This window comes from Mus pahari, chromosome X (genome assembly GCF_900095145.1).
Source record: "Mus pahari chromosome X, PAHARI_EIJ_v1.1, whole genome shotgun sequence".
NCBI lineage: Eukaryota > Metazoa > Chordata > Mammalia > Rodentia > Muridae > Mus > Mus pahari.
In genome coordinates this window covers 67,563,037-67,589,558 of record NC_034613.1, presented here as the reverse complement: position 1 = coordinate 67,589,558, position 26,522 = coordinate 67,563,037, and the positions used below count along the sequence as shown (strand labels likewise).

The 26,522-nt window shown below is 33.1% G+C and overlaps 1 protein-coding gene across 1 annotated transcript in view; it reads left to right on the top strand.

The window, feature by feature from the left end:
- Nucleotides 1-26,522, top strand: part of Cfap47 (cilia and flagella associated protein 47) — a 210,187-nt gene that overhangs the window by 175,086 nt on the left and 8,579 nt on the right. The window contains exons 59-63 of the mRNA XM_021188546.2: nucleotides 7,681-7,840; nucleotides 9,222-9,316; nucleotides 10,877-11,032; nucleotides 16,743-16,914; nucleotides 17,427-17,588. Coding sequence (XP_021044205.2) covers nucleotides 7,681-7,840; nucleotides 9,222-9,316; nucleotides 10,877-11,032; nucleotides 16,743-16,914; nucleotides 17,427-17,588 — 745 coding nt within the window. The remainder of the gene's footprint in view (nucleotides 1-7,680; nucleotides 7,841-9,221; nucleotides 9,317-10,876; nucleotides 11,033-16,742; nucleotides 16,915-17,426; nucleotides 17,589-26,522) is intronic.

The following is a 26,522-nucleotide window of genomic DNA, read 5'->3' as shown; positions in this document are numbered from 1 at the left end:
GAGAGAGAGAGAGAGAGAGAGAGAGAGAGAGAGAGAGAGAGAGGAGAGAGACAGACAGAGAGAGAAAGAGAGACAGAGAGAGACAGAGAGGAGAGAGAGAGAGACAGACAGAGAGAGAGAGACAGAGAGATACACAAGATAGGGGAGAGGAGGATGGGAAATACATATGTAAGTTAAAAGTTAAAAATGTATGTTATTGCCTGAAGTTAGAGCTTTTCAAGAGAGAACTGATATAGCCAGTTCAGAAATTCAAAATTCATAAATTTGATACAATTTCGTGGATGATAATAATGATGATTACTTTCACTGAATTGAGAAAACTGAAATTTAGAAAACATTGAACAGAATTCAGTGAACTTCTTGTCTCTGCTCTGGAGGTCTTCTCTTTCTATTTCTTTATAATATTTCAAGGAGTATAAGCAATAGCCTTTAAAAGAGGGAATAGAAATTGCCATAAAAATTAAAATATAGACCAGTGAGATAACTCAGTGAACAAATGTACTTGCCACCAAGCCTGTTAACCTGAGTTCAAGCCCTAGGACACACATGGAAAACTATGATTTTCGAATTTTTTTTCTCTAGCCTCCGCATACAATTTGTGCTAAAGTGCACACACATGTGCACACAAACACACAAAAATATGGAAAAACAGAAAGGTAAATAAACAATTTAAAGGTTTAAATACTTGCAGTAAAATCTGTATCCAAGAAGATATTTAAAAATTGGCCAAAAGAATTTTTTCCAGTTTTTCCCTTATTTTATACCTTAATAAAATTTATAAGATCACGCTTACTATAGTGAAATTTGGACAGTGTTTATAGAATAAAAGTCATTGCATAAAGTTTTGAAAAAATTTTTACATATATATAATTACCAGGATATGATTGATAAATGAACAAAGAAATTTGATATTTATAATAGAATAAAAATGGATTTATTTTCAAATGTTATACTTGTAGCAGCATTTAAATTCCTATAACTATATTTATTATTTATTTACTTGTATTAATTTTTATTTATTATATTCAATTATATTTATTAACCATTTTCTTGAAAATTTTCTTCGATTGATTCTGCAGTATTTTTACATTGTGAAATCAATTGAAAATTCATCTGCATTTGAATCTTTTCTGTATTTAGTAAGGAAGTATTACAACTATATAGGAAACTCTTTCATTTAGTCTTTTAATTCACCCATATATTGTTTTCCTATGTAATGAAAATTGTATTCGACTACACATTCAGTTAGCCCATTTGTTGTTTTTTTTTTTTACAATGACTATGTTGCTATTTTTCCAATGTGACCGTTCATACATTTGAATCTTACATTTTATTCCATTAAAACGTGTTGTAGGTTTTTTAGTACCATAAAAATACTATCAGTTCTTTGAGAGTTTCATATAAATTCTGATCATAGTAAACCCCCATCCTCCAACTCCTTTCAGATCCACACATCCTTCCCTGCCCACTCAACTAAACTTGACAGTATTTATCTTCATGTTGATGACCAGTTTTTTTAAAGACATTTATAATAGTGATTATAAATGTGAATAAAGTTCAAGTTTACTGGACAAAAATGTAAGCTTGCATTAGCAGCACTTTTATTTTAAATAATATAGATAGCTATTTTATATAGTATTACTATCTGTATAATATAGAAAATGGATTTTGTGTCTTAATTTTAAGCTTTCTAATTTTAAAAACAGGGAAAACATTATGGCTTGAATTGTTTTCATTGTCTTATAATGGTTTTCAAGTTTCCCAGCTCTTCTGCTGAATTCCTTATTTTTTTTTTCTTTTCTGTTGTGAGTTGACTTTTAAGATAAACAGTGAATACTTGTCTGGGAAATGGCTTTGATATTTCAAAATGTGTTCTTTCCTACACTATGCTTTAAGGTCTCCAAAGCAGTTCATCTTCTAAAAAATTCTTTTTTGTTCTGATATTTAATATGCCTTGATATTAATGTCAGAGTTTCCTGATTATTTAAGGACTGTGAGCAAAAGGATGCTAGCACACATGTGAGCTCTATGTCTTATGCTATTATTGGCATTTTTTTCACTAATTAAGACACTGTAGGAGCCAGCATGGTGGCACATGGCTTAAATCCCAGCACTCATATGAGTTAAAGGTGGAGCTCTGTGAATTTGAGCCAAGCCAAGGCTATATAGAGAGACTGCCTCACATTTCCTGTGGGGATACCATTATTTATCATACACTTGAATCTTTTTTATTCTTATTTTTAATATAAGATTTCAGGAGCTAATAAATGGTTCATATGTAAATTTTTTGCTAGTAGTGGTGTAACATGTATATTCTATCATCAGTTAATATAACTATAGACAAGAGGTTTATATTGTAACACACTTTAATTTTTGTAATTTTTAAAATATGACATTTTGCACTTCCCACTTCTGCTCAGCAATTTTGAAATGTTTATTACCAATGGAAAGGGCATTGTTCCCATCTCCATAGCAACAGCAAAAAAAAGTCACAAACATGCAGGTACAGTTCAGTGTTAGAATACTTGCTTAGCATTCTCAAGTCCTTACCTTTCATCCTCCAAACAACAGTGTGTATATACACAAAAACATGTATACATAACATATATACATACATGCACATATTAGTTTAATAGGGCTTTAGATTGAGCACTTGTCTACATTAAGACAACCAGGAAGAAATCAGGACAAAAGTATGAACATCCCTACAGTGTGGTTTCTGGGTGAGGGTTTCCTGAGATATAAATAAATGAATAAATAAATAAATGACATTTAGAGAGAAAATAACAGTGGCAGCATTTTGGAGAAATGAAATGTAATTTTGTAGTATCAATTTTGATTTTGAGAATCTTATAAGTAAATATATGTTCTAAGCTAGAGTTTCTCAACTTTCCTAATGCTATGACTCTTTAATACAGTTGTTCATGCTGTGGTGACCCCCCAACCATAAATTTTTCCATTGTTACTTCCTAATGGTAGTTTTGCTACTATTGTGAATTTTAATGAAAATATCTGATATGCAATGCCAACAAGGTCCCAACCCGTGGGTTGAGAATCACTGTTTTAAGATATCTATTGCAATTTCTAGTATTTTTTGACGAGAAAATTCCTGTTTTATTCTTTTTAAACATTAGGTTTGCTTTTTATTTTTTTAAAAAAGTTACTTCACACTTCTGTTGCATGGGAAAAATTGTATTAAGTCTGAGGGCCAAATTTAAATATTCTATCAGTTGAAACATTTCAAGTAAAAAGTTTAAATTGAAATCTGAATCTGACAGATGTAATTGGAGCTGAAACTTCTATTCTGTACTTTTCAATTACATTTAAACTGCATTCTTTTTTTCATTAATTTATTTATTCAATTTACAACCAGATCATAGTCTCCTTGTCGCCTGTCTTTCCAGTTCCACACCCCTAACCCCACTTCTCCCATTTCCCACTTCCCTTCTCAGAGAAGAGGATGCCCTCCAGGGGTACCAACCTACCTTTGCATTTCAAATCTCATTAGGACTAAGGACAATAAGTCCTACTGAGGCCAGGCAAGGTAGCAGAGTTGGAGGAAAGGTATCCAAAGGCAGGTGACACCACCAGCTCCAATTGTTGGGGGACCAACATGAAGACCATGCTACACATATGCTACACATGTGTAAGGGGCCTAGGTTGAGCCACTTGCATAGTTGGTTTTTCAATCTCTGTGAGGCCCCATGGGTCTAGATTTGTTGACTCTGCAGGTCTTATTGTGTCCTTAACCCCTGTGGCTCCCTCAAAACTTCCCAGGACTCTTACACAAGACTTCTGGAGCTCTAATGTGGGTCTTTGCATTTGTTTCCATTGGCTGCTGGATAGAGCCTCTCAGAGGACAGTTGTACTAGACCCCTGTCTGAAATCATAACAGGGCATCATTAATAATGTTAGGAGTTGGTTTTCCAAAGGCCTGGGTCTCAATTTGGGCCTGTCTTTAGTTGGCCATTTCCTTAATTTCTGCTCCATTTTCATCCCTACACATCTTGTAAGTAGGGAAAATTTTGAATCAAAGGTTTTGTAGGCGGGTTGGAGTCCCCTTTCCCTGAACTGGAAGCCCAAGCTGGATACAGGACGTAGCCACTTCAGGCTCCATGTCCCTTGCTGGAAGGAATCCTCATTTCCCTTCTCTCTCCCAGCCCTCTCACCACCCTCCTGCTTTCCCCATACCTGATCCTTCCCCTTTTCCCCTCCCCACTCCCTCTTCCATTAAGTTCCCTCTTTTCATCAACCTCTAATGTCTATTTTATTTCCCCTTCGGAGTGAGATTCAAGCATCCTCCTTTGAGCCCTTCTTGTTAATTAGCTTCTTTGGGTCTGTGTATTATAGCATGGTTACCCCATACGTTATGGCTAATATCCACTTATAAGTGAGTAAATGCCATGCCTGTCTTGAGTCTGAGTTACCTTAGGATGATATTTTCTATTTGCATCAATTTTCCTGTAAATTTCATTTTGTCCTTGATTCTTTTTATAGCTGAGTAGTATTCCATTGTGTAGATGTACCACATTTTCTTGAAGGGCATCTGTTTTTGTTTTGTTTTGTTTTGTTTTTATAGTTTCTTGCTATTACAAATTAAGCTGTTATGAAAATAGCTGAGCAAGTGTTCTTGTGGTATGGTGGAATACCTTTTTGGGTAATGCACAAAAGCTGGGTCTTGAGGTAGAACTATTCCCAGTTTTCTGAGAAACCACCAAGATTGATTTGCAAAGTGGTTGTACAAGTTTGCTCTCTGACTAGCAATGGAAGGGAGTTATCCTTGATCCACCTCCTTGACAGCATGTGTTGCCCTTGAGTTTTTATCTGATCCATGTCAATTCCCTGAAGACTAATGATACTGAACATTTCCTTAAATGCTTTTCAGCAAATAGATTCCTCTGTTGAGAATTCTCTGTTTAGCTTAGATCTGTACCCCATTTTTTAGTTAGGTTGTTTGGGCTATTGTTGTCTACCTTCTTGAGTTGTTGATATATTTTCCATATTACCCCTCTGTTGGATGTAGGGTTGGTAAAGATCTTTTTCCATTCTGTTAGCTGCTATTTTGTCTTATTGAAAGTGTCCTTTGCCTTATAGAATCTTTTAAGTTTCACGCCGTCACGTTTATCAATTGCTGATCTTAGTGCCTAAGCTATTCATGTTCTGTTCAGGAAATTGTCTCTTATACCAGTGAGTTCAAGGCTATTCCCTACTTTTTATTCTATTAGATATAGTGTATCTGGCCATTCTTATTATATTAATCTCACATTCCAGGAGCATGGGAGATCTTTTCATGTTCTGCTATCTTCTTCAGATTCTTTCTTCAGAGAGTTGAGGTTCTTGTCATATAGGTCTTTCACTTGTTTGGTTAGAGTTAAACCAAGATATTTTATAATATTTTTGACTGTTTTGACAGGTGCTGTTTCCCTAATTTTTTTCCAGCCTGTTTTTAATTTGTATGAAGGATGGCTACTGATTTTTTATTTAGTGAATTTTGGATTCAGCCAGTTTTGATATTTCTTACTTCTTTTTGGACACAGAGATTCCAATATCTACCTAGGTGGTTCAGGAAATGATATCCAAGGTCATTACCAATATTCAAGAAGAATAAAAATGACAAGATTTAGTGACTGCCTATGTCTGATGAAAGAAGGGAAATCCTAAAAAATGGGCTTTTGTTAAATATATTCATAATTTTCTTTCTGTGAAATATCAACCAAAAAACATAAATATAGCCCCTTAGGTAATATTACATTTTGATTTATCCACTGAGCTCATTTAACTAGAAAGCTTCTTTTATCTCTTTATTTTCTACATACTCATGGAGCCATGACAACTTACATCCATTTGATCTTACTTTTACATGTAAAAGTACATAGACTGTCAGGAGAAACAAATGAATAAACAAAAATCAAACAAACAAAAACATAAAAATTCAGTTGCGGTCAGCTCACAGAAGTGAGCACATGCTGCTTTCTTCTCCCCTGTGCTCCATCAGCTTCTGTCTTATGGAAGCCTGCCAAAGGAACACTGCCAAACTCATTCTATGAGCCCATAGTCACTCTGATGCCTAAACCATACAAAGACTCAACAAAGAGAATTTCTCTTATGAACAGTAACACAAAAGTACTAAATAAAATACTTGCAAACCAAATCAAAGAATGTGTCGTCCAACATGATCATACAGGCTTCATCCTAGAGATACAGATATGGTTCAATATTCAAAAATCAAATGTAATCTATCATATAAACAAACTGAAAGAAAAAAAAACATGATCATCTCATTAGATGTTGAAAAAAAAAAAACCTTTGACAAAATCTAACACCATAACTGATAATCAGTCATATTATCTCATGTTATCATATTGTTACATATAGATGGTGCTGCAGTATTTATCACAACTTCTGCTATTAAAAAAAACCCTAAAAGCCAAAATAAAATAGTGAGATCTATACTTATTAGGCACTCAGTTTATGGGTGTATTAGCAAACTCTCAGCATACATCCTCATGAATGGTAAATTTTCCGAATATTACACAGCAAAGTATATACATACTTAGAATTTGTTTACATTTTATTGCCACTTGTTTTGTGATATCCCTCATCCTTGGCACTTTTTTCTTGCCTGTAACTAGTATCTGTCCACTTTTGATCACAGTCCTCATTCCTTGATCAATCCTAAAACTTCACAACTCATCCTCTAAAATTAGGATCTCTCATCAGTACTAAGCCCTCTGTATCTTGAATTGGCCTTTCTAAGCCTTCTCTGAACCTTCCTTCAATGGCCACTTTTTCTTAATTCAGCCTTTTAAATGAGCTGCTCTCTCTCCTACACAATCAAAATCCTAATCCTGGAGTTAGTTAAGGAAGGCTTCTTCCTTCTATATATCTCTTTCCAGACCATTTATTATTCTCCCCTCCTCAAGAATAGGGTCACACAACACCTCCCTTCATTCTGCTCTCCTACATTGGATTTCCTTCTGGATGAAAAGTTTTTATTACCAGCAACTTGAGGGTACCAATAAAAGTTGTGAACATATTTAAATGTACAACAAACATAGCACTGTACTATTTATACTATAAATTGTCGCCCTTACTTTTCCATAACATATCGTAAGAGTTGGCAAAAATGCATGATTTTTCTAGGTCTTTTGTCCTTCTAGATAAGCTTAGACATCAGTTTTAAGAATTATCAAGTTCAAAGCCTCTTGAGGAGAAACTTCTTACCTTCAGATAAAATGTATCTTAGAATACAATTCAGGAAATTTAGGGGAAATACAGTGAAGCACTTACAACTTACCAGAATGTAGGTTTTATTAAGAAGGAATTTTGAAATACTAATGGCCAGTAAAAACATTAGGATATTACTCTCTGCTATTAAAATTATGTGTAAAAAATTTTTAAAAGGACATGTGACATTTGTTTTTCTGGGCCTAGTTACCTCATTCAGTATAATAGTTACCTGTTCTAACAGATTATCTGCAAATTTCATGATTTCATTTTTCTTTACAGTTAAATATAATTCCATTGTATATCTGCATGAGATTTTGTTGTTATTATTGTTATGCATTCATTAAAGGACATTTCAGTTATTTCCATTTCTGAATATTATGAACAAAACAGTGATGAACAGGCTGAGCTAGCCTGTTATAAGATTTTGAAATTGTTTTATGTATTTTACAGGAATTGTAGTGCCTCCTAAAGGAACTTTAGATATCCCAGTGTTATTTATACCTTCTACTATGACATTATATAAAACAATGGTGATTGTTAAAATGAAGAGAACAAACAAAAAGAATTGGCTAATTGACAATTTTGATGAACTAAGTGAAGAGACTAAGAGGTAATAATTATGATATAGAAAGAAAATAGTTTATGTATTGACTGAACTTGATGTGATGTTTCCTTAATGTGTCATACACATTCAACATAAATCTCAATAGAATATGTAACTCATATGTATAGAAAAATATATTTGTTTGTTGAAATATTACCTTTAACCAATCATATGTGTAGAAAGGGAAAATAATGACTGACTGCAGCTTGTCTGAGTGAAATTGAGAACTTGTTGGACTGGCACTCACCATGTGTTGAAACACTGCTGCAACCAGGGTATGTCATTTCTGTGTCATTGCCAAAATGAAGGTAACTCTTTCCTTAGCTGAGCATTAAGTGTACTTCAATAATAGTACATATAAATGTTTGCTCTGATATTAGATTAATTATTGTAGAAATCTTAACTGAAATTGAAATCTTAATTTATATATTTATGTATTTCTCCATTTTTTTTTACTGTGGCTCAGTTATTATCTATTCTTCCAGGAATTTTACCATTCCCAGAGTAACAGTTATTTATATGCACATGAATGTTCAAACACACGTGTGTGCGCGCGTGCACACACACACACACACACACACACACACGTACAGTATCCCAGTGAAAGATTACAATGAAAGGAATCTTATTAAAAACCTACTGAGCATTATAGGTAAGTTGTAGTTAGAAGTACAGAGCTGTTTTTGCTATGGTGTCCTAGCCAGCAGTTACACAAGTCACATACACTATCAATCTTCTATGTTGTGTTTACAATTTTATTTTACAGGAAATTTTCATCTTCAGAAATAATCAGCAAACTTTTCTAAATTTTTCCTTAATAGTATATGAGATGTATGCTCTCATTTTGACTGCTGTCATCTTAAAATAAAGTTAACATCCCTTTCTGGAGCCATGTAACAAGTTGTATTTTGTGATTTTTCAGTCACCATTTAGTTACAGCACTAAATAGAGATGTACTCTTGTGAGGTAGATGACTGAAGCTTCTACATTTCAGCTTACATCCCATGATGAGTTTCTTTGGAATAATTTCCTAACTCTTCTTTGTACATGTTTATGACAGCGGCTGAAGGAAAAGGTTTTCTCTTCGATACTTTTTTCTGCCTAAATATAATTGTGTAAACTTTCCTAAAATACCTTCAGAGTAATGAAGAATACAGCCTTTTTCTCTTTATTAGTTATTTTGTTTTTTGAGAATATAATGTAATTTCATCAATTCCTTTCTCTCACTACAAACCTTACACTATACCCCAACTTCCACTTTCATACTCATGGCCTCTTTTTTTTTTTTCATTAATTGATATTATACACCTGTATAATTATTATTTCCTTGATCTATATTGACAGTACTTCTGTTTTGTGTTAACTCTCCATATTTTTTTTAAAATAGATATATGGGAGTAGACTATGGGGAAATTCAAGCAATACACTGGCTGTACCCTATCATTGGACTTCCCCAAGCACCACCACCTAAAAGTTCTCCAGGTAAGTATCTTGTACTCAGAGAGACGAAGCACAGAATTCCAAGAGACCTTAGCATCCTGTAACTCCACTTCTTTATGCAAATACAAGCAGATATGCTGCAAGCAGCCCTATTGGTGAAAGTGCTGCAACACTCCTTTCTTTCTCACCAGTAGGTATGACAAATCATGTCTTGAGTACCTACCATAAAAATTTCTGATGGAGTTTTTCAAGAGCTTGAAATTCTGTTCTATCATGCTCCATATCAGTTATTGCAAATGAAAGAATTAAACTTCCATCCAGGCTGAGGCTATACAGTGGTATAGTGCTTCCTTGGCATTTAAATGAGCCAGGGTTCCATCTTCAGCAACAAAACGAAATAATAATGAGATGAATTGTGATTCCATCACATTGAAAAAGGAAGAAGTAGTAAGTTTTTCCTGTACTGGAGCACTTTCTTAAATGTGATACAACTGGTTATAAAGAAAGGCCAAAATTAAATACTTCCTTGTTTTAATTGGGGAAAAAAATCCATATATATATATATCTTTGACATTGTTCAATAGTATTATGAAGCTACTATCAGTATTAGTTGCTCTTATATAATTAGGAATTATGTGAATAAACATTTGATTCTGATATACTGACAACATTTACACTTCATAGGTGTAAATATTGGCATGTAGTACATGTGTAACTACCATAGAGAGATCTTTAATGCTATGAATTAAATTCACATATATATTTCAGGTTTATGTTAAGTCACTGTAGTCTTATATATGGCCACTAACATAATAGATATTATAGATTTGAAATTTAAAAATCATTGCAAGTATGAATTTTAAAGTACATATAAAAAGCCAAAAAGCTTCACCTGCATATGTAGCAGAAGATGGCCTTGTGAGAGGAAAGGTCCTTGGTCTTATGAAGGCTCAGTGCCCCAGTGTAGGGGAATGCCAGGACAGGAAAGCAGGAGTGGATGGGTTAGTGAACAGGGGGAGGGGGGAAGGGATAGGGGATTTTCAGAAGCGAAATGAGGAAAGGGGATAAAATTTAAAATGTAAATAAAGAAAATATCTAATAAAAAGTAAAAATTAAAGCAAAATAGTGGTTTTTAAATATTATAAATTCAGTGAATTTTGAATTCAATTTTTAAATTCAATTGAATTTTGATTTTAATTATTTGAAGGCATATACTTTACTGTTATTAAATAAATAGATCTGAGAGTAACACAGTAAATATGCAGATTTTTAAAATGTAGTTCATGTTTCCAGAGTTGCTACTTGACTATATCAGTTCCTGAAACAAATTTCTACATCCTAATATGGTTTCATATGTGTGTGTGTGTGTGTGTGTGTGTCTGTGTCTGTGTCTGTGTATATATATGTATGTGTATTTCATATTTGACTTTGACTTTAGGATACTATTTTTATCTACTATTTAATGTTCATGTTTATAATGTATGGCTTTTTATGCCATATGCAGAGCTAATTTAAATTATGTTCAGTGAAGTTTTATATTTATAAAAAATTCATTTTATCTCAATAATTTACCTAACTGTTGAATCAATTTTTCTCCTACAGTTATCATAAGATGTCAGGCCAACAAACGAACAGAAGAAAAAGTGGAAGTGTCAATGATTGGTAGTTTTTTTAACACACGTCCATCACCTGACATGACAGAATTTTTAGTTTTTCCAAAAAAAAATATACCTAACAATATTTATGAAGATGTTGATGGTAAGAGAATTATAATCATTGCTTTAAGAATTAATAATAGTAAATAAACATTTATTACTTAAAATATGGGCTGCTAATTGTTCAGTAATTAAGATCCATTTACTTTTCATTTACAATATAACATTCAAATTAGTATTTAAGAGTGCTGTGAATTGTCTTTACATAGCAGTTTTCTCAGTTACGATAATAGTTAGAGTTACTACATGATTTACATGAAATGGAATGTAAATCTCTCATCACTGAGCAAAGAAAAATTTCAGTAAATTTAGTTTCCAGCAGAACTCAACTTTAATATCTTTCACTTCTCTATTTCCCTCATTTTTTCATGTGTGGTTTTGGACATTTAACCCAGGATTTCATACGTAATATGTAAATACTCTGCCATTGAGCTAAACATTGAGTCCCTTCTGGATTCAAGAACTGTTACTAACCGGGCAGTGGTGGTGCATGCCTTTAATCCCAGCACTTGGGAGGTAGAGGCAGGTGGATTTCTGAGTTTGAGGCCAGCCTAGTCTACAGAGTGAATTTCAGGACAGCAAGGGATACACAGAGAAACACTGTCTTGAAAAACAAAAACAGAAACAAAACAACAAAAAAAGAATTGTTACTGAAGCCATATTATATTTCTAAACAAATTTGAATGACTGTTTCTTACATTAGAAAATAGAAAAATTATATGAATTAAATATAATACTTAAATCAATTTTAAATATAAATTTTACTGCAAATATTTCATTTGTAATTTGTTTTTTCTATACAAATTAAAATAATTGACATGTGTTTTGAATAGAGCATTCTAGATCTCAAAATCCAAAATCTGAAGCCAAAATGATTCCATACCTAACCTCATATGACAAGTTGTAATCATAGTAAAAATACATAATCAACAAGTAGAAAATGATGGCTATGAAAAGGGAGGAAATAGTTACAAACTGTGTATCTGATAGGGATTGAGCTCCAAAATATATAGGGAATGCCTACATCTATTCAAAGTATGTAATAACCTAATTGAAAAATAGGCTCAAGAACGTGATTAACTTTTCTCCAGAAAAAATACAGAAATAGTTAATAACCATATGGAATTATATCCACTGCTGCTTATTATACGGATTTACTTATCAAATCTCAAAAAGGTGTAGAATCACACTTAGCTCCCTGAACATTATTTTAAGAAGTGAGAAGAATATATAGAAATTTAAACCCTTTCATATTCTTGATGGGAAAACAAAATAAATCAGCAAATCTAAATATTAGCAGGGAGTCACCTCATATTTTATAGAGGACTGTACTTTTATTCTACAATTACACTGAATGCAGTTCTAAAAGAATTAAAATGAGAATCTATATATCCATATTCAGTGAAACATTAGTCCCAGTACCAAGATATAGATAGAAATCCAAATGTTATCCTGTAACTATAAAGGTAAATTGGAAAGTGACTGGAATCCATAAACTCATTAGAGTTAAGTAATGCGTTCTACGATAACTGAGTGCATTGCTAGCACATTAGCCATTTGTCGACTCCCTAAATGTATAATCTACACATGAGGGATGAGAAGAAAGCCTGAATCTTGGATTCAAACATTAAGATAGTTAATGCCCAGCTTTCTGCTCATATTTCTTTCTTCTACTAAGGCATATTGTTTGATTCTCTGAATGCAAAACCTGATAGCAGTAAACAATAACTGAATGCTATTTTTGTTCTAATATTTTAAATTCATTTGACTTAATATGCACATCTATGTAAACTCAATGGGAAAAAAAAAAGAACTACCAATTTCCCCTTCCTTATGATATGTTTTATCCCCTCTGAGTCTAATCAAGCAGTCAGCCATTATTACATGAAAATACAAGGACCACTCTGATGTCTCCAATGATACCTTATATATACACCTTTAAATTATTTTTACATTTTTATCATTCATCTGTAATGTAACTTGTCTGCCAGAAATAAACTCAGTCTCTAATTAACAAGACATAGATTCTGTGATGAAGGGATTAAAAATGTTTGAATATTGGACTTATGCACGGATTAAGCAGTTAAGTAGTCTCAAATATTTAATTTTGATTAGTGTATATTAATGTATAAAATATTATCATTATGGAATTTCCATATATGTATAAGTTATACAGTGATGTTTAACTCACCTGTTATTTAAACATTTGGCATTATCCACCAGAATGTTATCTTATTAAGTACTTAGAATTCTATACTACATTTTGTAATGTAGCTTTTATACCTTACAGTCTACTCTTCATGCTTAGGATATACTCTATAATTGTAGCTCTTGGTCCATGCATTGTTTATGCTTCTTTGGAAATTAGTGAGTTTCCAACGGGGGCCATTAATCTGAAACTGGTATTACTGCATAACTGCATAAGACTTGTGTATCTTTTTGTTTCTTTTAAAACAGCTTTTGAATTTTATGTATATGAGTGTTTTGCACACATGAATTTATGTCCACCATATACATGTACATGCACAGTGCTCTACAGAGTACAGAAGCAGGACTATAGTTAGTGGCTCAGTTTCTGCAGGTTAGTTTACTCTGGGTTAACCTGTGGGGTTCCTATCCCCTTCAGGCCTTTCAATACTTCCCCCAACTCTTCCATAAGAGTCCTTGACCTCTATCCAATATGTGGCTATAGGTATTTGCATCTGTTTCAGTCAGCTATTGGGTGGAGCCTATCAGAGAACAGTTATGCTAGACTCTTGTCTGCAAGTATAACAGAGTATCAGCAATAATATCAGGGATTGGTGCTTGTCCGTCTTAAGTCGGGCCAGTTATTGCTTGGCTATTCCTCCTCTCTCTGTCCCATCTTTGTCCCTGAATTTCTTTTAGATGGGAAAAATTTATGATCAAAATTTTGTGGATGGGTTGGTATTCTTGTCTCTCCACTTGATGTCCTGCCTGGCTACACTAGGTGCAATTTGAAAATTCATTTGGAATAACAAAAATCCCAGGATAGAGAAAACTATTCTCACCAATAAAAGAACTCACCATCCCCGATCTCAATCTGCATTACAGAGCAATAGTGACAAAAACTGCATGGTATTGGTACAGAGACAGGCAGGTAGATCAATGGAAGAGAATTGAAGACCCAGAAATGAACCCACACTCCTATGGTCACTTGATCTTTGACAAAGGAGCTAAGGCCATCCAGTGGGAAAAAAGACAGCATTTTCAACAAATGGTGCTGGTTCAACTGGTGCTCAGCATGTAAAAGAATGCAAATCCTATTTTTATTAGATATTTTCTTTATTTACATTTCAAATGCTATCCCAAAAGTTCCCTATACCCTCCCCCTGCCCTGCTCCCCTACCCACCCACTTCTACTTCTTGGCCCTGGTGTTCCCCTGTACTGGGGCTTTCTATTGTTTCTGTTGTTGAAGCACCTCCTTAATCCATAGTGATTTGAGAAAATACAAGTGGTTATTTAAATCTTCTTGTATCTGTTGAGGCTTACTTTGTGCCCAGTTTTATAGTTAACTTTGGAGAAAGTTCTATGAGTTGATGAGTAAAAGGTACATTTTGTTTGGGAGTGAAAGATTATGTAGATATATTTAATTCTGTTTGGTTCATAGCATCTTTTAGTTTCATTTTTTCTCTGTTTAGATTCTGTTTCAATGACCTGTCCATTGGTGACAGTGTGCTGTTAAAATCCTCTACTATTATTGTATGGGGTTCAACATGTGTTTTGAACTTTACTAAAGTTTCTTTTTGCCAAAGTATGTGAACTTGCATTTGGGGCATAGTTGTACAGAATTGAGAAGTCGTTTTGGTGGATTTTTACTGAAAGCATATTTTATTAGATATTAGAATGGGTACTCAGCTTGTTTCTTGGGTCCATTTGCTTAGAAAACCCTTTTCCAGTGCTGTATTCTAAGGTAGTGTCTATGTTTGTTCCTGAAGTGTGTTTCTTGTGTGCAGCAGAATGTTGGATCCTGTTTATGTATCCAGTCTGTTAGCCTGTGTGTTTTTATTGTTGAGTTCATTGATATTGAGAGATATTAATGACCAATGATCGTTCATTCCTGTTATTTTGAAGTTGAAGCTGTTACTGTGTATGTGTGTGATTATCTTCCAGTTACCTTTCTACCATCTTCTTTAGGGATGGATTAGTATAAAGATATTTAAATTTGGTTTTGCCATGGAATATCTTGGTTTCTCCATCTATGGTGATTGAGAGTTTTGAGTATAGCAATCTAGGCTGGCATCTGTGGTCTCTTCTGGCTTTCTCTGTAATTCTGATAGGTCTGCATTTATATGTTACTTGTCCTTTTCCCTTGCAGCTTTTAATATTCTTTTTTTCCTCTGTGCATTTAGTATTTTGATTATTTTGTGGTAGGAGGATTTTCTTTTCTGATCCAAGCTCTTTGCTGTTCCATAAGCATGTACATTTTTAACCATCTCTTAATTTAGTTAGGGTAAGTTTTCTTCTATGATTATGTTGAAGGTATTTTCTGGCTCTTTGTACTGGGAATATTCAGCTTCTTCTACTCCTATATTCTTCCGTTTGGTCTTTTCATAGTGTCCCAAATTTCCTGCATGATTTTAATTTTACATTTTTTGACAGATAGACCAATTACTTCTATGGTATCTTCTATATCTGAAATTCTTCCATCTCTTGTATTCTGTTGGTGATGTTTGTGTCTGCAGTTTCTGCTTTCTTTCCTAGGTTTTCCATCTCCAGGGTTTCCTCCCTTTGTGTTTTCTTTATTGCTTCTATTTCCATTTTTAGGTCTTTGAGTCTTTTGCTTGATTGCATTTTCCCATATTTCCTTAAGGGATTTATTTGTTTCCTCTTTAAGGGCCTCTACTTGTTTAACTGCGTTATCCTGTATTTATTTTAGAGAATTTTTATATCCTCTTTAAAGGCCTGTATCATCTTCATGATGGGATTTAAGGTCTTGCTTTTCAGGTGTGTTAAGACATCTAGAGCTTGCTGTAGTAGGAGAGCTGGGTTCGGATGGTGCTACATTGCTTTGACTTCTGTTGCTTATGTTTTTAAGCTTGCCTGTTGACATCTGGTTGTCTCTGGTGTTAACTGGTCTGGATGTCCTGTATTGGAGTAAGCTTTATGGGAGGCAGGGTAGTGCTGAGTGTCCCAAGTTAGAGCATACTTTCTGGGAAGCAGGTAGAGGTGTATCCCAGGTTAGATAAGGCCTCTTGGGAGGTAGGCAGGGTTGTGTGGTAGGATGGGGAACACAAATCTGTGGCTGCATTTAAAACATTTCAATATTAAAACTTACAGTGTTTCTTTCAGAAAAGTGTCATAAATGTTAAAAATCCTCTAAATCATTTGACATTCTCTTTCAATTTTGTGTAAGCTTAATTAAAAGTTAAATCTCGAATATATTTATCCAATATCACACATGTAAAAGTATTTCTTTTTCATAGTTAATGTTGAATATCGACTTTTGTTTGGTTGTCTTATTCCATAAGTTTGAAATGTAAATAGTTAAAGATGTTGAAAATTATATTTTATATTTTAATATTTACTCATGTATTTCACTTTAACAAATTTATTCATAGTATTATATACCTTGTATATAATACTAGTAAACATTATGAAAATAAAGGTAGATAAAATTTATTTTTACTCTTTGTCTAAAAATAATGTCAGAAATAATGTTAACACATAAATTGATGCATACTTTATATACAGCGAGTTAAACTGACACATACTTTCTTTGTAATTTTCCCAGTAACTTCAAAAAGACGTGAATTTGAGTATGAAATCGAGTTTGAATCTGAAGAAGTGAAGTCTAGCCTGGACTCCTCTGTAACTTTATATTTATTCAGAAAACATTTTAACGTAAAAAGTGAAATAATTTCATTGATTTTTAATGTGATATTTACACCAAGGAAACCATTTAGGTAAGCATAATTCCCTTCTCTTTTAAATACAGTATTGTTACTCTTTTTAATTCAATGTGTTATCTTTTCTGCCCGGCAATATTTGGACTATATTATTTCTTTGATTCTATGCAAAAATATTTGGAAGCATATCATCTCTAGCTAGTAAGCTATGAAAAGAATTCTAATGAAAAAAAAAAGTTCATTGGTCCCTATTGCCAGAATATACCTATAACTTACTAAGTATACTGATAGCTTATGTTGGTTATGTTGGTTTGCAACAATTCTGTATTTTCAGAGCTAACTATAAAATAATTATCTCAAATGATATAATGATATTATAAATCCTTAAATACAAAATTATTCCTAAAATACAGATAATAGTCATCTAGATTTTTAAAAATAAAACTTCCCCTCCCTATTTTGCTGAGCCAAAGAGATTCTTTCATTTTAACTTTAGATATTTAATTAATATATTTAATCTCTTTCCTTTCTTCCTGTTGTATTTTTTTAAAAATCTTTTTGTATTCAAGGGCTAATGTCACATTGAAAGTTGAGTGCATAACAGATGGAATCTGGAAGTTTCCTCTAACATTGATTGCTACTGAGCCTGAAGTGAAGGATGTCATTAACATCCAAGGAATAGGTTTATTCAAGACATCTGAAATAGAATTTCGACTGACAAGTCAGACAAGGTATTATATGTCAAGATTCATGTAACTGGTCTTATGAATATAATTATTGCTGAAATGTAAAATGAAATTTAAGGTAGAAAAGACATGATAAAGTTCTAGGCTATTTAAATAATTTTTTGTTTGATTCTTGTGAAACTTAAAAAACTTATAAATTTAATGTTTCATGATTTTTGTTACTTGTAGGTGAAATATTTATACATAAAATAAAACTCAATAAAATAGAAGAACCTGGAGATCTATAAGTATCTATTACATCCCATTGGATGATGATAGTACTTATTCTTTACACTTCTCTTACTAACTTGCTTTTCATTGGTTCTTCTTTTATTGATTTCAGGGCTTTGCAATTCTTTGCAAGTCTTGTACCATTAAGTATAGAACTGTACATTCAGTTCTATAAACTGACAGAAGTTTTGGCTTTATTAAATACAAGTGAAGAGCTATCTTTTTATTTCATTTCTGTTTCTCCTGTATTTTTTTGTTCCTCTTTATATGTACTGAAAATATATAAATTTCAAAGAAAATTTAAAGGACTTATGAGGATGGTTGTCTATTGTGCCTAGCCTTGATTTCTCCCCATTTTTGCTTGTATTTCTTCCTGATGTTATTAGCCACTTTTATCTTCTCTATTTTGTCCAAAGAGTATTTCTTAACAGTTCTTTAATAATAACCCTGCTGGTGAAATGTTCTCATAGCTTTGCTTAACATGAGAATATATTTTTTATTTTTCCTTCAATAACAAAGGATAGATTTACTGAATACAGAACTTATGGTTCAGGGGTCTTTTTCTTTCAGCACTTCAGTCTAGTTTTAGTGGCTTCTGAGAAGGAAATTGCTACTTGATGTGTTCCCTTAAGAGCAACATTTCATTTTTTTCTAGTCTCTTTAAAGAAGTTTTATCCCACTTTAGCTTTCAGAAAACTGATTGTGATGTATTGTGCCATGCAATGTCTGTGATATACACTGTTACTTTAAGGCCAAATTCCACGAAGAAAAGCAATGAGAATCTCTTATTCAGTTTCTGGCATGTTAAGGATGTTTACTAAACATACTCTGTAAGGAGAAATATCTCCAAGTACTTTGGTTTCCTTGAAAAGTCAAAAGCAAATCAGCTATTTCCATGGTAGTTATTAAACATGACTTTACCATGAAGTACCCTGGGAGGGAAAGAATAAACAAGATGTACTTATTAGATTCTAAACAATACTAGCTGATATAATTATTTACCATTTTTATTTTAGAATTTTATAAAACTGTTTCACCTACTGTATTATTCAGAAATAGTTTCATCTTACTTTTTGCCCCCCCCCAAGACAATGCTAACATGGTTATTTTTAAATTCTATTTGCTTATTTGGGGTTTTTTGAGAAGGATTCATGCTATGAAGTGCTGGCTGGCCGAGAACTTGCCATGTGAAGACTATGACATCCTTGGGCTTCAGTCATTTGCCTGCCTCAGCATCTTGATTGCTAAAAGTACAGATATGAAGCATTATGCTAGACTTTTTCAAGCTACCATCCAATGTAATGGGATTCCTTATGATGTTTCATGTATATGTGTTGCTCTGCTTTGTTCTACTTTGTACTTCTTCTCCAACACTTTAAAAACATTGGAAGATAAGTAATATGATTTCTTTAAATGATGTAGCAATGTGTATGCTTATGTATTACATAGAGCTTTTACATCAATATATTTAGATTCTGACTCATTATGAAATAGTCAGTGAATTAACTGTCTAGTTAAAAATAGATAGTAGTTATAACCATGAGTAGAAATCTACTATTCCAGTAATTTAAACATTTCTTACTTACTAACATGTATAACATGCCTACTTTTATAAGGTTTAATATAGTTCCTCTGCCATCAGGACTTTAAAAAAATCAGATTTTATTTTTTGGTAGGTTACTTATATTAATAGCTACTTGTTTACTGAGAAAGCTGTATCATGGGCTAGAAATCAGTATCTTTTCATATTCTTCCCTAACTAAGTGGCCTATATTGCAAATGTACTTTCTTCATTATCTTTTGCAGTAGAGATGCTTTAAATGATCTATATCACAAGTTCCATGTGTGAGTACTGTAGAGATAAAATATAGGTTCTTTCTAAATATAAGAATGAAAACTTATATTATAACTTCTAGGAATGTACAGCTATCTTTATTTTAGTTGTTTGGAAATAATTCATAGTTTCTAACAATTAGGTTATTATATTCCATCCTTTACATTTTTACATGTATTTATTATGTATGTGAGTGTTTGTATGTATGTGTGCATGCTATGTGTCACGGAGTGTACATGGAGCTCCAAAGGCAACTAGCTTGTTTCTCCCTTCCCATCATGTGAGTTCCAAGGATTAAACACAGGCTGTCAAGCTTTGGTGACAAGGACCCTCAGGCACTGAGACACTTTGCCAGCTCTATATTATAGTTAAAATTAACCACTCTGTAATATCCTTTGCACTCATTCTAATGAAAAAATATGAGCTAAATAATTTGAATAGAAAATAGCACAAGATTCCTCATTACCTCACTTGTGATTGCTGTTGATAGATGCAATCAAATAATGTTATCATTACTTAAAAAGACAATCAAAAGAAACCTCACAATTTTGTATGACACAAAAGAAAACTCTGGATGAATATCTCATCATGGTTAATTTATTTTCATTAGCCTACTTTGTCTCAATTTAATTAGAATTTTTTTTTTTACTTAATGCATTAGAGATAGAAACCAAGAACTGTATTTAGTGTCACAAAGAGGGAGCAATATGATATTATCCTCTACTGAATATCCAGTTTTCATCAAATGCATTATTTCTTCTCACATTGTTTTGAGAAAAATCCTAATTTTAGTCAACTCTATATAATTTTAATAATTTACAGATATGTATATTTTTAGCATACTATTTTCTAGGAAAAAAGTCAAGATTCAATGCATAGCTTGTCTTCTCCAAAAAAGAAATTAGTTCAATTCTCACTTTCTTGGTTCCCTTTAAACAGTAATGGTTCACTAGGCCTTTTGACAACAATAAGGCAGTTACAGAGGCAACTTCCTCAAGTTGCCATTCAGTCTGTTTCTGTTGGTAACTTAATTATTAAAATGTCTTGGAAGTTCTTTTCTTCTAATTTTCTGACTCCGAGCATGTAATAAAGGGCATATGATTCCTTCTCTACCACAGTTTTTGTGAATTTTTTAATAGTGGGAAAAGAGATAGCAATATGGTTTCCTTCAAAAACCATATTGAAAGAAACCAAAAGGAAAAAAAATTACTTAGTTATAACCAAATAATTCTGAGTAGAATTTTAATATTACCAACATTATTTTAAACATTTTGTTCAGAATGCATTTGTCACTTTACCTATTATAAAATATTGCAATGTATTTAAGAGAATTCTCAGGAAAGAGAGAAATGTGAATAGATTTGCTTCAGTGGATTTTAATTCAGTAAACATTTTTGTAGGATAAACATGTTTATCAGAAGTTCTAGGACATCAAATAGTATTTGACAAATTCATTCAAACTGTGAAAAGGAAATAAGCTCTTGAACTCTCTTATTGAATGAACTATATAGAATCACAAAGAAATCCAAAATCCCATGATTGTAGTTTTTAAAGTGGAGACTTTATTCTCCATGAGGTCATCTTGATAAAGTACATAGAGAATGCACAGCCAGCCTGGGATATATAGTGAGACAGTTAGGAAATGCTGACGCATGAAGAAAATCTGATGAAATGGTTTTGTAAGCAGTTTTATCAATGATTTCTCACTGACCCAGATGAATTGCTTTTAGATGCTCCGGATGGGGAGTGAACATATTTTTAAAATCTGAAAAGACCACTACAATTTGATAGCAATTTCCCCCTTTAAAAAAATCTTATAGATATCTCTGCTTTAGTGTCATTACTTATCTGAGAAACTCTTTCAATTTTCTGAATACAATTATTGTTGACCTGAATGGGCTTCTGCATTCCTTTAAGAAATATAGGAGAAAGCATATTTTCCCACATACACTTATCTAGCATTTTTAATGATATTATTATCAAGGAAAAGAAAGGAAAAGAACTTACTTCCAATAAATAGTAACACTATATCAAATATAGGAGAACATGAATGTACTTAAGTGATTATTGCTAATCAGTGTAGTCACTTTAGTTTGTTTTCCCTAAAACCACAGAAACAGCAATACTGAATATGTGTTACATACCTATTACCTATTTATAATATATGATTATTCAATGCTAATGATACTACAAGATTTGTATCACTAATTTACATAAATACATATGTACCTATACACATAAAAACACATACATACTTATATATTTTTTAATATTTTATACTGAATAATGTAACCAGATTTAGCAGTGCTTAGTAAGTAAGGTGCCTCTTTAATTAATATGCTTCAGTTCCTCCCAACTACTTTCTGAATACATCCCATCAGAGAAATACTTTTTTCATGTCCATATTTCTCTTTGATGTCCTACAAGCCTCTGATTTGGGCAATTCCAAATTTTATTACTGTAATATACATGGTAAATGTTTCAGATATAATTTAACTATTAAATCTCTTAGAAAACTATTAAACACTTCTATTCTTTTCTAAAACATAGCCGACATTAACTTTGTTGAGTATAGGCAAAATAAGTATCACTAAGAAATGCCATATACAGGAACAGGATTTTTTCGCACTGATAGAAACTGAACCTTGAGCCTCAGACATACCAGTTAAGTACTGTACCCCTGAAATACATCCCTGGATTCTTTTCTTTTTCTTTTTCTTTTCTTTTTCTTTTTTCTTTTTCTTTTTTTATTAGATATTTTCTTCATTTACATTTCAAATGCTATCCCAAAGGTCCCCTATATCCTCCCCCACCCTGCTCCCCAACCCAACCACTCCTGCTTCCTGACCCTGGCATTCCCCTGTACTGGGAATCTTCGCCAGACCAAGGGCCTCTCCTCCCAATGATAGCCAACTAGGCCATTTTCTGCTACATAATGCAGCTAGAGAAGCAAGCTCTGGGGGTACTGGTTAGTTCATATTGTTGTTCCTCCTACAGGGTTGCAGACCCCTTCAGCTCCTTGAGTACTTTCTCTAGCTCCTCCATTGGGGGCCCTGTGTTCCATCCAATAGATGACTGTGAGCATCCACTTCTGCATTTGCCAGGCACTGGCATAGCCTCACAAGAGATAGCTATATCAGGGCCCTGTTAGCAAAATCTTGCTGGCATATGCAATAGTATCTGAGTTTGGTGGCTGTATATGGGATGGATCCCCGGGTGGGACAATCTCTGGATGGTCCTTCCATCCATCTCAGCTCCAGACTTTTTCTCTGTAACTCCTTCCATGGGTATTTTGTTCCCCATTTTAAGGAGAATCGAAGCACCCACACTTTGGTCTTCCTTCTTCTTGAGTTTCATGTGTTTTGCAAATTGTATCTTGGGTATTCTAAATTTCTGGGCTAATATCCACTTATTAGTGAGTGCATATATCATGTGAGTTCTTTTGTGATTGGGTTACCTCACTCAGGATGATATCCTCCAGATCCATCCATTTGCCTAAGAATTTCATAAATTTATTGTTTTTAATAGCTGAGTAGTACTCCATTGTGTAAATATACCACATTTTCTGTATCCATTCCTCTGTTGAGGTTAGAGACAGTTTTTCTAAGTTATGTAGTCAAGATTTGAGCTTGCAGTCCTTTTGCATTAGACTCACTAGTAGTTAAGATTGAAGGACTGTAGCACACACTAAAACTGTAAGTATTGAAATAGAGGATCTTTGTGTTCATTTTGTTTCATCACTTGTGCCCCCTCTGTAAATGCTTAGACGCAGGTATTCATGCATAAGAATGTAACTCAATAAGTCACACAATCTGAATATGGACAATTGGAACTAGGTAGTGATAATTTTATTGAAGGTATATTTAGAACTTTGCAGGTTTGAATGAGCCAAATAATTAAGCCATTGCTAACAGAGAGCAAGAAAATAAGATTTGAAATGAGTTCCAGTAGCAAAGATATCCCTTGAGAGGTATTTGAAAACTGCATGCACGTTGCTTGAGTACTATACAAAAGGATTCTTCACTATTGTCAGTTCTACATATCATTTTCCTGCTTCCCTAAATCCTAGTATTGGTCATGTCAGGACAGTGTCTTTTCACTATTTTTTTGTTTTTATAATTATGAAATATATGTAGATTGGAATGGGTAGAACATGGCTTTAATCCCAGCATTCAGGAGGCAGAGGCAGGTATATCTCTGAGTTCAAGGTGAGATTAATCTATAGGATGCAGGCCTAATGTATATAACACACACACACACACACACACACACACACACACACACACACGCACGCACGCACACACAAAACTGAGAGTGATAAAAAGAAACAGAAACAGAAAAATAAAATACATTGTAGATCACCCCATCAGTATCTAGTCTGTTACTGTTTCATGTAGCAAGAAAATCTTGTGTTGCCTAATGCTTCAGTTAAAGTACACAGGGTTATCACTGTTAAACACTGCTCACAATTTTCTAGATCAAGAAGTTAATTTTGCTTGTCTTCATTGTCCTATGTCCATCTCAAACCACTGTCCAAACATCATCCTGAAAGGATCACATTTTTTTTGTACTTGCTTCTGTATTACTGGTCATTTCTTTATTGACTCCTTCACATTTACCTATTCTTTAAACATTGCTGTTTCTCAGAACCTGATCTTCACCCCTTTGTCTATCATCCTTTACTAGGTAATTTACAAGTCTGCTCTATCCTTATCATCTATCCTTTGAAGAATCCAAACTTAATTCAATTCCTGACCTTGTCCCAAACATCAAACATACACATCCAATTTTCTATTACAGAAATAGTTTAATATAGTGTTAATTATTAACATGAAATGTCAAAATATAAATTATTTGTCCAGCAAAGAAGACTGGTTTTAATGAAAGGTAATTCTAGTTTTGCACATACCACAGAGAACATTGCAACAAATTTGTGTTTCTCTCTTTCTGCTTCATATCACTTATGATCCATTAGAAAAAATGGCCACACAGTCTATGAAATATATGCATAACTCAGTTATTTTTCACCATTACTAGTAGTGCCACCTTGATCTAACCAATTGATAATTCTGGAGCCTTGATGTTTTACCTGTTTACCACCAATCAAGTTTTCACTTTGTAGTCTTTTACAGCATAGCTAGAACCATCCTTTAAAAGTATGTTCCCATCATTGGTCTGGCCAGGTGACCTGATATATCTCTTTCCTCTAAATACCTACTCCCTGTCTATTCTGTAGCATTGATCTAATGGCTAGTGTTGTACTGTATTCTCAAACTTTGATGCTTTTGGTTTCACATTCTCTATATAGCTATCTTTTGAATAGATAGACCATTAGTTATACTTCCCATGGTCCCCTTCACATCCAGAAATGCGTAACAAATATAAGGAATCAGAAAAAATATTCTGGAACAGACTATACTTTTGATTTGCTAAGTGGTATTCTCTTAAGTCCTTAAATTTCTAAGTTGATCAATACAGCTATAGTGTATCATATACCTTACAGAAGTTGCTGACATGAGAAAAATTAAAATGTTTAGAGTCCCAGTAAGTGAATAAACATATCTTTTATGAAGCTGTTAAAATCCCTAGTAGGAGCCACTGTGGAATTTGATCACACCATTAAAGAAGTAACATGGTCGTGTTTCAAACCATTCCTTAGAATGGAAAGAAAAAATCTCTGTCATCTTTCTTTGTGAAGCCTGGTAGGAACACACAAGAAAGAACATAGATGAAAAATAAATCAATATAGTTATTTCCAAAGCAAATTCAAGTACACATCAAAAAGCTCATCCTCTGAGACACACTGTGATTTATTCTAGGATGAAAGCATGGCTCAAGATATGCAAATTTATAAATGAAATATGTAAAAATAGTATACTCAAGGGCAGAAATAAAATGAAATTTTCATATATACACAAATACCTTATATAGAGTCTAAAGCATGTCATCAAAAGACCTAAAAAAAAACCCCACATAATAGGAAGGCTATGCATCAGCACACAAAAGGCTATATATGGCAAACAAACTGTCAGCATCATATCAAATGGGAAAGACTCAAAAATATTTGCACTAGTACCATAAGTTAAGTATGCCCCCCTTCTCCATTCTTATTTTGTATATTCCTTGATGTCTTTCTTGAAAAGACACAAAGAAAGAAGAACAACAAATAGGAAAGAAATCAATTTGTTCCTGTTTAGAGACAGTTCTTACACATGTGAAGACATAAACAATGCAACATAAAAGTATAAAAATTAAAATTACTTTCAGCAGAGTAACAGAATGCAAAATCAATATAAAAATAGCTCTTCTATATACCAACAACAAATGTGGTGAGAAATATTTAGGGGAAATTTTCATTTATATTAGCTTTTAAAATTCATAAAAAGACTATGAATAAAGAAATAGTAGATATCACCATAGGAATTAAAATGGAAATAAAAAGAATGCAAATAACCAATAAAACAAAGTTAGTTCATTAAAAAGAGTTGACAAACTCTTAACCAAACTAATGAAAAGAGAGAGCAGACTCTAATTAATAAAATTAAAGGTAAAAATGTAGACACCGAAACCTGTGTCAACCTATATATCTATTTCTGGTATTGGGGTACCTTATTCGTGATGTGTTTTGTTTTGGTTTTCTAGTTCCATCCATTTGCCTAAAATTTCATGATGTCATTTTTTTAACAGCTGAGTAATACTTCATTGTGTAAATGTACTACATTTTCTTTAACCATTCTTCTGTTGAGGGACATCTAGTATGTTTCTGGTTTCTGGCTCTTGTGAATAAAACCATAATAATCATGCTTAAGCAAGAGTCCTTATAATAGGATGAAGCTTTCTTTTGTAGTATGCCCAAAGTGGTATACCTAGATCTT